The sequence below is a fragment of the Hoplias malabaricus genome, chromosome 15, assembly GCF_029633855.1.
Source record: "Hoplias malabaricus isolate fHopMal1 chromosome 15, fHopMal1.hap1, whole genome shotgun sequence".
Taxonomy (NCBI): domain Eukaryota; kingdom Metazoa; phylum Chordata; class Actinopteri; order Characiformes; family Erythrinidae; genus Hoplias; species Hoplias malabaricus.
The window spans coordinates 15,739,095-15,751,590 of NC_089814.1; the positions used below are offsets into that span (position 1 = coordinate 15,739,095).

Here is a 12,496-nt window from a genome sequence, read left to right on the forward strand (position 1 = left end):
GCTATAGGTGCCGTCACAGTGACAACATTTCTGACAGTGTAGGTGACCACAAACTCAGCTCTATAGGGTACAGCAGTGGGCAGTGACGCATTCAGATTTATTATGAATATTAATGATCAGCACCAGTAGTAATGACGTTTAACTATTCTAACAAAACATAGTCAGTCTCAACTTTTAAACAGGGGCTGATTAGCCGTGTTTGGTGGACGCTGCTAATAAACTCGTCTGTAATTTGCTCTTGTGGAAGCTGCATCGTTTAAAGCTTTGTGCTCTGGTGTATAGTCTTTAATGAGCAGATTCTCAGAATGATGAAGGATGAGCTGGGCCGTCCCTCCTCTTCCCGCCTGCCATCAATCTCTGTCTGCTGGGCAACTCCGCACGGAGTGTGTGCTCTCTCACTTCTCCCTGGCTCAGGGCCTGAGTGTGTAGTTCAGCCCTCAGTCCTCTCCTCAAGTCTCTTCTTCATTCCTCTTCTCTGTTCTCCTCACCTTCACTCTTCTAGCCTCTGGTGCTACACTTTCAAACATATTCACATTCCACAAAGGGTTTCTGTCAGACACAGCACTGTTAGAATATTACACAAAGCAGGACAGCCCCCACTTCACCATTACCACAGAGAGAGAGGGGGGGGGGGGGGGAGGGGGGGGTGGAGAGAATGAAAGAAAGAGAGAAAGAAGATGAAGAGATGTATGGTGATAGAAGAAATGAACACAGAGGAAGAAATAGTGTGCGGAAGTGGTGATGGTAGAAAAACATGCAGAAAGAGAAAGAGAGGAGAAAGAATGAAAAAAGAGATGGAGACAGGAAGCAAAAAGAAGAAAGTTAAACAGGGACGGAGAAAAAAAACCAGAGTGATAGAGAGAGAGAGAAAAAGAAATAGAAATAGAAATAAACAAAGCAAAAGATGGATGTAGATGTATTGAGATAGACATGGACAGAGAATGGACTACAGTGGAGAGATGGAGATGCACAGAAAGAGTTGAAGAGAGAGAGAGAGGTGAATGAGAGAAGAAAGATGGAGATCGGAAGAGAGAGAAGAAGGAAGAGTCAGATGAAGAGAGGAAAGAGAGAAACTTACAAGACAAAAGCTGTGAGAGATGGAGAAGGAGGACAGAAAGTGAGAGATGGAGAAAGGGACTGAGAAACAGATACAGTAGGAGAGCGAGAGGGAGAAGTAGGGAGCAAATTAGAGAGAGAAACAAAGAGAAGTGAAGTAGAGAGTCAGACAGAGTTCAGAGAGAGGATTAAAGACTGAAAGAACGAGAGAGAGGGAGTATGGAAAGTAGCTGTAGAGTCAGCGGCTGGTTTTGTTTGGCGTTATTCCCCGTGGTGCGTCACACTCTGTTTAAGTTCTCGTTATCCACCTTCTCCGTCTTCACGCCACTCCCAATATCCTTTCTTCCTATTTTTTTTTCCGAGGTGAGATTTGTTTTTTTCCGTTTGGCTCTTGTGTGCACTAATTTCTCCTTTTCATCCTCCCCTGCTACAATCCCTCCGTGCTGAGAGCAGTTCCTCACTCAAAAACTCCAGCAGAATGGCCTTTTCTCTTTTTTTCCCTGCTCCTTTTTGTAAATGGAATCTTTCCACACTGCTGGGCATCAGATAAACAGATCTAATTTTGTCTCTTGCTGGTCGTGCCATAATGAAGTCAAAATGCAATTATCAGTAATGTTTTAGAAAAACGCAGACATGGCGGAAAGGGGCACAGCACGTACCTCATCTCTTTCCTTCTCTCTCTCTCTAGTACATGTACACATACACCCACACAAACGCACACACACACACACCAGCATTTGGCTTGAGTGGGGGTCCTGAGTCGGCAGATGATAAATAAGCAGAAAAAGGAACACGACCGTCACCAAAATACACGCTCTTCCAGGACGCCTTGCAGTTTCTAATACAATGCGGCCGGCTTTGCTACGTAACGCTTCTTTTGTGATGACAGTGAGAGGGAAGCAATTATTCAGGCCATGTTCAAGGAAAAACTGGCCATATTGAATCTGCAAACTGCCAGGTGCTGGAGACTTTGTGGAGCCTTGTATGCCACCCAAGCTGATAAAACGCTAAGGCAACACCCGCTGTATTTTTTGCTGACCCCCCCTCCCCGCTCCTTCCTTTTTTTAACAATTAAATCTGCTTTATGCAAGTTTTTTTTAAGCAATAAATAAAGCCTAACAATAATTCTGCCGCAATCAAAATGTGCAAGTGTCAGGAGAAGGGTGGGGTGGGCTTCTTCAGCAGCACTCTTAGAAACTGAACAATTAAAGAAATATGAACAGTCAGCCTGTAAGGCCTGTGTCGGCTTGTGCGGATTGAATTTCGATAAGGAAATAGAAAAAAAAAGGGGGTTCAACAAAGACCTCTCGAGCAGTGTTCATAAAACCCAACAGCCTTTTTCAACATAGCTTTTATACTCTTTTATTTAGTGCTTCAGCCCCGAAACTCAGCATTTCATAAGGGCTGGAGTGGTGTTATTAAATTTTGAAAGGCTGCTCTAATTGATGTTACTGCGCCTGCTACTTCCACCAGTCTTTTGGAGCTGAAGGGACATTTTCTACCATCCATGGCTCTGGTCCCTGAGGCCTCTTGCTTTCCAATCCAGATTCTTTTCTGGGGAAGTAGACGTCCCGACTCGTCCGGCTTTACTTAGGGGACGACAGGCATGGACAGAGGCACTGAGTCGTGCCGTCCCATCTGGACAGGGAGCTATAAAGGGAGGGTTTTCCCCTCTATCTTACTGAAAGACATCCTCTCCACTTCAGTCCCCTAGCTTATTAGAGGAAAAGAACCAAGAAAGAAGCAGATAGGATGAGAGGGAGAGGGGGAAAGGGTGTATGGGGCAGGTGTTGATGGTACAAGCAGCTGAGAATGAGCCCTAGGGATGACAGGGGCCAGGGAAGGGCAAGTGTGTGTGTGATCGTGTCTGTCAGCACTATATAGTGTATGTAGCTTCTGCTGAGCTACTGTAGAGATTGCTGAACAGAGTGGACTCCCTGTAGAGGCAGGGTTAAAGGTCCATGCTGGAGACTCTGGAGAATCGTCAGTTAAACTCCAGCTCCACAACACAGACAACTGCTGCATCCACAGGCCTGGCCACTGGCGACCAAGTAGGAAAAAGACAGGAGTGAAAGCCAGCAACTCACCAGGTGTATGGAGTCTAAAGAACATCGTACCCAAAACGCACATGAAACGAGGTATTTTTGTCCCAGCAACAAAGCAACACTACTCAGTCTTACTTTTTATTACCATCCCTGGGACATCTAAGGGGAAGAGAAGGGGGGGGGGGGGGGGGGGGCAATGGTAAAACGGATCTTGTAGGTTATCAAACAAAGCTATGTCAGATTTGTCAGGCAATATTTTGGCGCAGAGTACTAACTCACAAAATATGGATTCGCTCATTTTATTACAATGAACATAAACATCGTCTGAACTCATGATGTGAACGGATATAAAATAGAAAACACTGTGATATTAATTTGAGAGTCTGGAGTCTTCAAACACACAAACTGTGAAATAAAACAACTCAGTCACTTTATAGTCTGCTTTAGGCTAGGGATATAACTGTTTTGGCCATGTGTTCATATACACAACCGGCTGCGTCGTGAGCGTAACTGTTCCCATACTTGTTTATGTGCTTCACGTGTTACTGAAGGCTCCCACTAGAGGAACAGAAAACAGACCATAAAGACCTTCTGGATTTACACCACGTAAACATAGGGACACGAGGAGATTAGCCTTTGATATGTCTAGGATCACAGCAGAAAAACCAATGACAGTGGCAACTTCGCAGATGGTACAAAAGGCTGTAAAATCAAAGACATTGTGCCAATAGAGGTGTCTCTGGCACTGCCAACGTCAGCCATTTTGATTCTGCTGAGTGCCTGCACTGCCCCTACTGTTGTACGATGCACTGCACCTTGCAGAGCTAACAGCAAGTACATCCCTAGCCTTAGTCTGAAGATGAGTGCAGGGACTTCAGAAGTGTCCCGCCCACTGCTACTGAGTCTCTCCGGTCACAGTGCTGGACCTGCATTTATATAAGAGCTTCTGCTCCTCGCTTCTGGGCTCCTGCACTGACCTGCACTGTGGCTCATTCTCATTTAAAGAAACAGATGCTGAAACCAGTGTTTGGAGAAGAGCAGAACCGTGCTGTGTCATTTCTTTTTTGACCAAAGCTGTGTATACTTGTGGAAAAGAGGTATATTATGTCCCCTTTAAGCCACATTAACCCAAAAACATCTTTCTATCTCTGTTGAGCCCATTTCAGATGTGAATATTTTTCACGACAATGACGTTTGATCAATACTGCTATAAACAGATTGCTATGAACAGATAGGTTTTCTGGCGCTGTAGTTGTTTTGGGGCGGCTCCTGGCTGACAGGAAAAGGCTGCGGGTCATTAGTCGGGGTAATCTAATGCCTCCCATCGAGCCTCAGCTCTCAATTAGAGCATTAATTGGTAAGTGAGTCACCTCACCTTTCCAAGTCTAAAGAAGAAAGTGCTGAGAGGGTTCCTTTGAGTTTACTGTAATTAATTACTCTGACATCCAACAGACGGAAAAAACAAGCAAAGCAATAAGACCTACGCACACAGACGTGTCCCCTCACTCAGCTAAGGTTAGACTAAGTGCAGAGTAACACCACCACACCGGTCATTACAGGCAGTTTAGGTTTTACTGGACGGAAGGTTATGTTAAAATGGCTTTAAGGTCAGAAGAGTTCATTTCCTGGCAGGTAACATGATGCTGCGATGTACTGCAGTAATTAGCTCTAACCTCTTTAAAAAGACCCAGTGTTATTACAGCCTAAGGCTTATTATTTAGTAATCACAGGGAAGACAATACAAACTGGCTGGGTTAGTCTTAATTTATAAGAGTAAGAAATGAAAACCCGGACCTGGTAGTGGCTCCTGCACATTTAAGAGTTTAAACGGCAGTGGAAAGATGTTGTTACAAAGAAGACTGCTCACTGAAAAATGAATGGGAAGCTTGTATCACAAAACATGGCCCTGTTCATGGGGAAAGTCCTGTCATTCAGTAAAAAGAGCCATAAGCTCAATGGTAGAAGCCCTCTGTCACGGTGGAGGTATAAACACAGGCTGAGAGGGAGGGGAAAAAAATATTGTTTGATTCAAACACTGCAAACTATTTGTGCAATGTTGTCAGATCTCACTAGTGATTGCAAATATGCCTTTGAAATGTTACTGTGGCTTTTAGATTTGACATTACAGGCCATTCAAACAGACCAGAGCCTGGTACAGTATGACTGCACATAACTGCCCTGGGGAGTGTGAACGATACGGACACACTTCTATGTGGACAGACTTTCCTATAAGGCTTTTACGTTAAGTAAACATATTTGTCTTATTGCTATTAAGCTAGCTATTCATTCGATGTAACTACATAACATGCCAATGATCAGCTACATAATTAAACTGCAGTGATTTTATGATTTATGATTGTTTTTAGTTAATTCTCCCACAAAACAAGTAAAAAAAAAATTTTTTTAAACACAAATGTGTCATTAATAACACAAATTAAAATATAAATATTTCACTGAAAGCCTATTTTTCGGGTGGGAATGAGCCACAAGTGAAACGTAATTAATAATGAATCAGAATTTTGTTATTACCAGTCCCAACTGCAACTTCTACAGCGTAATTCAATTCACCCTGTGCTTCTTTTCCAGCAAATGATGGGTTAATCCAGTGATCTGTAACATGTGACAGTATGGGGTTATGTTATGGTCCATATTTATAGAATCGGACAAACACAGCAGTATGAATGGAGGGTTGTATTTCATAATCTCAGCAGCACATCGCCAGGCATCCCCAAACATCAAACACTGTCAGCTCTCTTCAAGCAGCTTATGAAAATGGTCCCACGTTATGTAAAAATATGCAGATATGAACAGCCACTCGCAGCAGGGAAATCTAGGCCAAATCATAGTTAACGTCACTGTGTGTGTGTGCGCCTGCGTGCGTGAGTGTGTGAGAAAGAGAGTTTTCAAACATATCCATAATAGCCGAGCATACACACACATGCACACACACATTTGTTTTTATTAAACACCTGGACTATATTATACATAATCTAATGTGCAAAAGTCAGAGGCCAAGCATCGTTCATTTGATTTTGTCTCACTAAATATTAGCCTTAGATTTTTAACATAACACAGGTATAAATACATAATAAAACTTCACTTGAACGGAGCGACACTGTGGCGCAGCAGGTAGTGTCGCAGTCACACAGCTCCAGGGACCTGGAGGTTGTGGGTTCGATTCCTGCTCCGGGTGACTGTCTGTGAGGAGTTGGTGTGTTCTCCCTGTGTTGGCGTGGGTTTCCTCCGGGTGCTCCGGTTCCTCCCACAGTCCAAAAACACACGTTGGTAGGTGGATTGGCGACTCAAAAGTGTCCGTAGGTGTGAGTGTGTGAGTGAATGTGTGTGTGTGTGATGCCCTGTGAAGGACTGGCGCCCCCTCCAGGGTGTGTTCCCACCTTGCGCCCAATGATTCCAGGTAGGCTCTGGACCCACCGCAACCCTGAACTGGATAAGGGTTACAGATAATGAATGAACGAATGAACTTCACTTGAATATGAAAGGGAAAATTCTAATATAAATAATATTTGATATTTAATAATTATATTAAAGCCAATAATTATATACATTAAACAATGCCAAAAGGTAAGCAGAAGAAGGATTCTTAATCTCCACTCTTATTTCAGATCTGGAAAAATCCACAAGTGTCTCTGTCCATCCTCAGGGTTCACAGCTCAATGAGACTGAATGGGGTTTGAATCCTTGGGAAGCAGAATATGCAAGTGATGTTGAAGAACATGTGTGGGTCGGGGGGCATGTATTTCCGTATGTAACGGCACCATCGAAATATTTCACACCTTGTGGAGAGTTTTTATTAAAATCACTTTACAAAGTTAGGAACATTCAGTTGGTTTTGATAGGACAGGTTAATCTTACAGCAAGGACATTATTGCCCTGTCAGTGTCCGTGTATGAAAACTAACATCATCCCTGCACACACACACACACACACACACTCACACATACTGGTCTTGGGAGTGATCAAGAGGCTGTGGAGAAGCACAGTGTAGAGAATCTGATTACTCTCGCTGCAGAGTCCAGTCCATCTCCACCATTATCCCATTACTGCTGTGTGTCCTCTCTCCACTGCAATTAAGGCAAACCTTCAGAGACATGAGAGCACCATCTCTTTTGGCAAATGCCATCCATCATATGTTTAGTTCCATATCAAGGGAAAGTGATAGAGGCAGAGCGATTAGTGTTTGAGCTTTGAGTCCTGATGGGCTGGGCCTGGAGCACTCAGGGTGTAATGGTGGTCTGGTGCTGGTGGGCTTCTCTTGTTTATCTGTTTATCGTGGGTATATGGGTGGCGGGCGTGGCTATGAAGGTAGAATTGGGCCTAAACATCCTGTAAGTCTGAACAGAGGATGTTGGACAGAACATGTATGGAAGTTTAATTAAACTATACCACCACCACAACCAGAGGGAATGTCTGTGAGAGAGAGAAAGAGAGAGAGAGAATGTCTGAGAGAGAGAGAGAGAGAGAGAGAGAGAGAGAGAACGAGAGAGAGAGAGATAAAGGAAAGAAGCTGATTGAAAAAAGGAAAAGTGAACTAAAGAAAACCGAGGGTGAAATAGAAAAAGAAAGAGCAAGGCTCTTTTGTGTTTGTGTGTAAGTTTCTGTGTGGGTGTGTATTGGGGGCATTAAGTCGCAGGACATTAAGGCAAGTGATTTACAGTGTTGTATGTGGCTGTTGAGTACAGGGCTATAATTAGGAGTTGTGATGGGGCTTGTTAGTGGGTAACGAGCCATGCCTCTGATGCCACCCCTCGGACTGGGACGGGGGGTGTGTGTGGGGGGGAGGACTGGGGAGCAGATGGGTAAAAGCTCCACTGCTCCACACAGACTGCAGAGCCAGGTACACTATAGAAGACAGAAAACAGTATTGCCTTATTCTGTTTGGGACACATTCTTTGAGGTTAAAATCATAACACACACACACACACACACACATATATATATATATATATATATATATATATATATATATATATATATAATTTGTCTTGTCTATGAATCTTTTAGAGCGTTGAGAAAGATACAAAATACAAGAATCCATTGTCACTAGTGGTTAATCCCACAATTTAGACCGTCAGAGCAGCTCCTGAAGGCCTAAACAATGGTAGCGCTAGCTTGGTTGTATCCATAAAGATACCATAGAAAAAACAAGAAAAAATTCACATCTGAAGTGCCCTTGAGCAAGGCACCTACCCCCAAACTGCTCCCCAGGTGCCAAGATGGTTGGCAGCCACCTGCTCCAGTTTGTGTGTGTGTGTGTGTGTGTGTGTGTGTGTGTGTGTGTGTGTATGTGTGTGAACGTATTCACTGCCCCTAGTGTGTGATGAAAGTATTGCTCACTAGCGTGTGCTTGTGTGTTCACTACCATGGATGGGTCAAAATGCAGAGAAAAAGAGAAGCAGGGATCAATAAAGGTGTTTCTTCTTCTTCTAAATTAATTAATTAATTCATTATCTGTAACCCTTATCCAGTTCAGGGGCACAGTGGGTGCAGAGCCTACCTGGAATCATTGGGTGCAAGGCAGGAACACACCCTGGAGGGGGCACCAGTCCTTCACAGGGCCACATTCACACGCAGTCACTCACACAGTTCTTCTAAATTCTGAACAAATATATATTCTATAGACATTTCAGGAATGCTTGTTCTTTCCACCTTATATATACATATTTTTTTCCCCCACAAAAATCATTAAACCTTCTCTGAGAACCTAAAGAATCATTAGATGTCCTCCACTACCATTACTCCGCTCAAGTGGAGGGAATATATCCCAGGAAGCTGGAGCATGAGGTCTTGACCTCTAAATGAAGTGCGACGATCAGAATCGAGTGACTCCATCCACTCTGTAAGAAATAGCCTGCTGGTAAACAGGAGTAAAAGGCTGTCACATATGAGAGGCTGTCACAGGAGTGTGAGTAAGGTTGTCAGCGAGTGTGAAGAGGCGTTTCACCACAAACAGCAACAACATGTCCAAAACTCCCTCTGTCACTGTCACTCTACTACTCGCTCCACCATTCCCCTCAGAAAGCATGCAGAGAGCAGAGAACATGAGAAAGAGGATTCTGAGAGTAACAAGAGTTAACTTGAGAGACAGCATAGTGGCCCAGTAAAATTAAAGGCAATAAATAGCTCAGTATTCTCTATTAAATGTGACGCTTGTCTTGAAAATGATGAAAGAGCAAGGTAGATGTACTGGGAGTGCACTAGACACCAGGAGAAACAAGAATGGAAGAGACAGTCTGAGAAAGTAAACGGATGACCTATGGACCGAGTGGTGGTGAGTGGAGTAGACAAAAGGCATGAGAGAAGGATGGTGAGGGCTATGAGAAACAGATGGAGGAAAAAAATGGTGGAACAGCAACAAAAGCCTGGTCCCTTCCAATGGAGAGTAGTTAGAAATAATCCCAAACAGTAAGCCTCTGATTTACGATCTGACAATATGTAAATGGAACAATTCTCCTGGTCCTTCCAATGCCCCTGCCTTCTCTCCTGTGAGCAGAAGGACAGTACTGAGCTGGAAGTGGCACAGGAAAAAAAATATCACTTACAGGGCACATATGATGAAAAACTGAGCCAAAGCTAACCAAACTGCATTTGTCTAATGTGCCTTTATAATTTTATCTACTTTTAGTTTAGATTTACACTCTTAGTAGCACTTTCGGTATGTGCTTATACTTTCATGCATTTAGCAAAGTCTTGTGACTTTAGAGTCAGTTCCACCTTCAGTAGAGAGTAAAAAAAAGTCAATTTTACCCATCTATGGAACAGAAACAGACCAACATCCTCATCTCTTTTCATTCTTTTCAACATTCTTGGCTGTGACGCAGCCAGCGATCCTTTTCATTCATTATCTGTAACCGCTTATCTAGTTCAGGGTCGCGGTGGGTCCAGAGCCTACCTGGAATCATTGGGCGCAAGGTGGGAATACACCCTGGAGGGGGCGCCAGTCCTTCACAAGGCAACACACACACACACAGTCGCCAATCCACCTACCAATGTGTGTTTTTGGACTGTGGGAGGAAACCGGAGCACCCGTAGGAAACCCACGCGGACACGGGTAGAACACACCAACTCCTCACAGACAGTCACCCGGAGCAGGAATCGAACCCACAACCTCCAGGCCCCTGGAGCTGTGTGACTGCGACACTACCTGCTGCGCCCCGCAGCCAGCGATGCTCAGATAAAAAGACCAAGCCATTTCATACAGAGACCCTTAGGAATTTTTCCCTCCATTTAGTGAGCTAGGGCTGCATGCAAACACTGAAGCTTTTTACAGTGTGCCAACAAACTGAAGAACTATCAAATGGCGAGGAAACATTCTCTAAATTTAATATAAAATTTTTGGCTTAAAATCATCGCCTTTACAGTAATATGATTTTTCCACATCACATCCAGTTCAAGCTGTCTTTGTATGAGAGGCACACAGTCCTGGATTCTACTAAAGCAACTCGGAGCTGGAGAGCAGTTGGGCTTTAGCCTGCAAGAGTTCAACCAGGAACATTTCTCAACAGCAATAAAACAAGGGTTGCCTAGTATTCATCAACTTGTATATTATAAACACGTTAACTGCTGGATCCCACGGTAGTCCAGCTCATGCCTGAGGTATTAGATGCCTCCTCACCATTCCAGAGAATACGGAATGCTCTACAACCTAATGCTGTAGGATTTATACCCCTTAATAAAACACAAACTCTTAAATGACACTGTATAAAAAGAGTAATCAATGCTTTCTTGGCAAGATTTTCACCAGTGCCACTGATCTTTAATACTGGCTAATTTCACAGCCTCACATGATAGATTACCCAGGCCTTCTTGGTCACAGCTGGGTTACAGGAACATGAGTGGGCGCTGAGTGTGGTTTGGATGTTCTGTTTTTTTACGAAGGAATAAGCCTTGCTCTGTATACAGCATGGTCAGAAATGAGAGATAATGATTGTTTATTAGGTTTTTTAAAAATGGCATCTTCCTATAGCCATTAACTACTGTATGTACAGTGCTGATCATTTCACAGTGTTCCCACTGTTTGGCTCATGAAGCTTAAGCAACAGGATTAAAAAAGCATGTCCTATTAATACCTTGGGTTACAGTGATCTTTCTTTATATCTGAAGCCTCCTTCATTTTATGACATAAAGATCTAGAAGAAGCAATCAATCCTACCATAGAAAATGGACACAGATACAATAAATGGATATAAAAATAAATAAATATAAAAATAAAACGGCCAAGACACTTCAGGCAACCACCACACAGCAAATTCACCAGTGTTAAATCAACAATTTTAGTGTTAAATTAACACTGTTAGTGTAATAATTTATCACTCTCAGGGTTAACACTAATAGTGTTGATTTGCTGTGCACTGTTGCTTACAACACACAGGGAAAACAACAAAGGGGAAGAAACAGGGCTACTTCAGCAGCATCTACAGCTTTATCTACAGAGAAAGTGATTATTCCTTTGCCGTGGTTCAGCTTGGACAGTGCCCTCACTTGTATGTCCTCTTCTGGGGGCTGCTGAAGGAGGAAGAGTGATGAAGGTGAACCTGAATCATATGACAGGTCTGCGTCTCCAGCGGCTTCCTTCCTCTATGTGCTTAGCTTCATCAATTATGTATTTAAAGGGGTTTTTCACTACTCTTAGACAAACTGAAGCACAGGGTGACTCATTTTATAAGGGCATTCTATAGCATCTGTGCCGTAAGCGTGGGACCAGGAGACATCATAATACACAACATCATCATGAATAAGTGATGGGGAGTAATGCATTTATTAATGAACTTCACTTTGGGCCAGAAAAAAACGTAGGTGTCAGATATACATATAAAACAAGCAGCATGAAACTAGGTCACCAAATATGAAGCGATGCTTAAATAGCATCAAGGGGCCCTTATTCGCATAATGCACATAGCAAGCTCTCTGTGTATTCCAAATGAAAACCATATAATGAGTCTATTTAGCAGATTTATATTCTCCGAAGTGCTCACACTTGCAACAAGGGAGAACTTTGCATCTTTACATATATAGATGTTGTTTGGCATCTGGAATGTACTGCTTTAAATATGTTTAACACGCTTGCTAATTTGTTTACAAGGTGAGGTAGGTATTCTGTATGTCTTGTTCTCCTCTGAGTTAATGTAGGCTAGTCAGAGCTAGAAAAGTGACTGGTTTGAAGTAGCAGATCAAAGAGTGAGCATTTACTTGACGGCATTTGTCACAGAGTCCTCTGCCAATTCATGCTCTGCCTGATGGGCTCAGAGTGCAGCATGGTCCTTAAGGTATTTAAGGAGTTTGTTTGATGTTGACAAAAAACATATGGTAAAACTTCATTAAAAGAGCAAGACCTTCTAATATGTTAAGATCTGACTAAAATGCCTAGGTAATGTTTT

The 12,496-nt window shown here is 43.1% G+C and overlaps 1 protein-coding gene across 1 annotated transcript in view; it reads right to left on the reverse strand.

Moving 5' to 3' along the window:
* Positions 1–7,809: 7,809 nt before the first annotated feature.
* Positions 7,810–12,496, reverse strand: part of LOC136668015 (teneurin-2-like) — a 181,294-nt gene continuing 176,607 nt past the window's right edge. The window contains exon 4 of the mRNA XM_066645261.1: positions 7,810–7,961. Within this exon, the coding sequence (XP_066501358.1) occupies positions 7,810–7,961 (152 nt within the window). The remainder of the gene's footprint in view (positions 7,962–12,496) is intronic.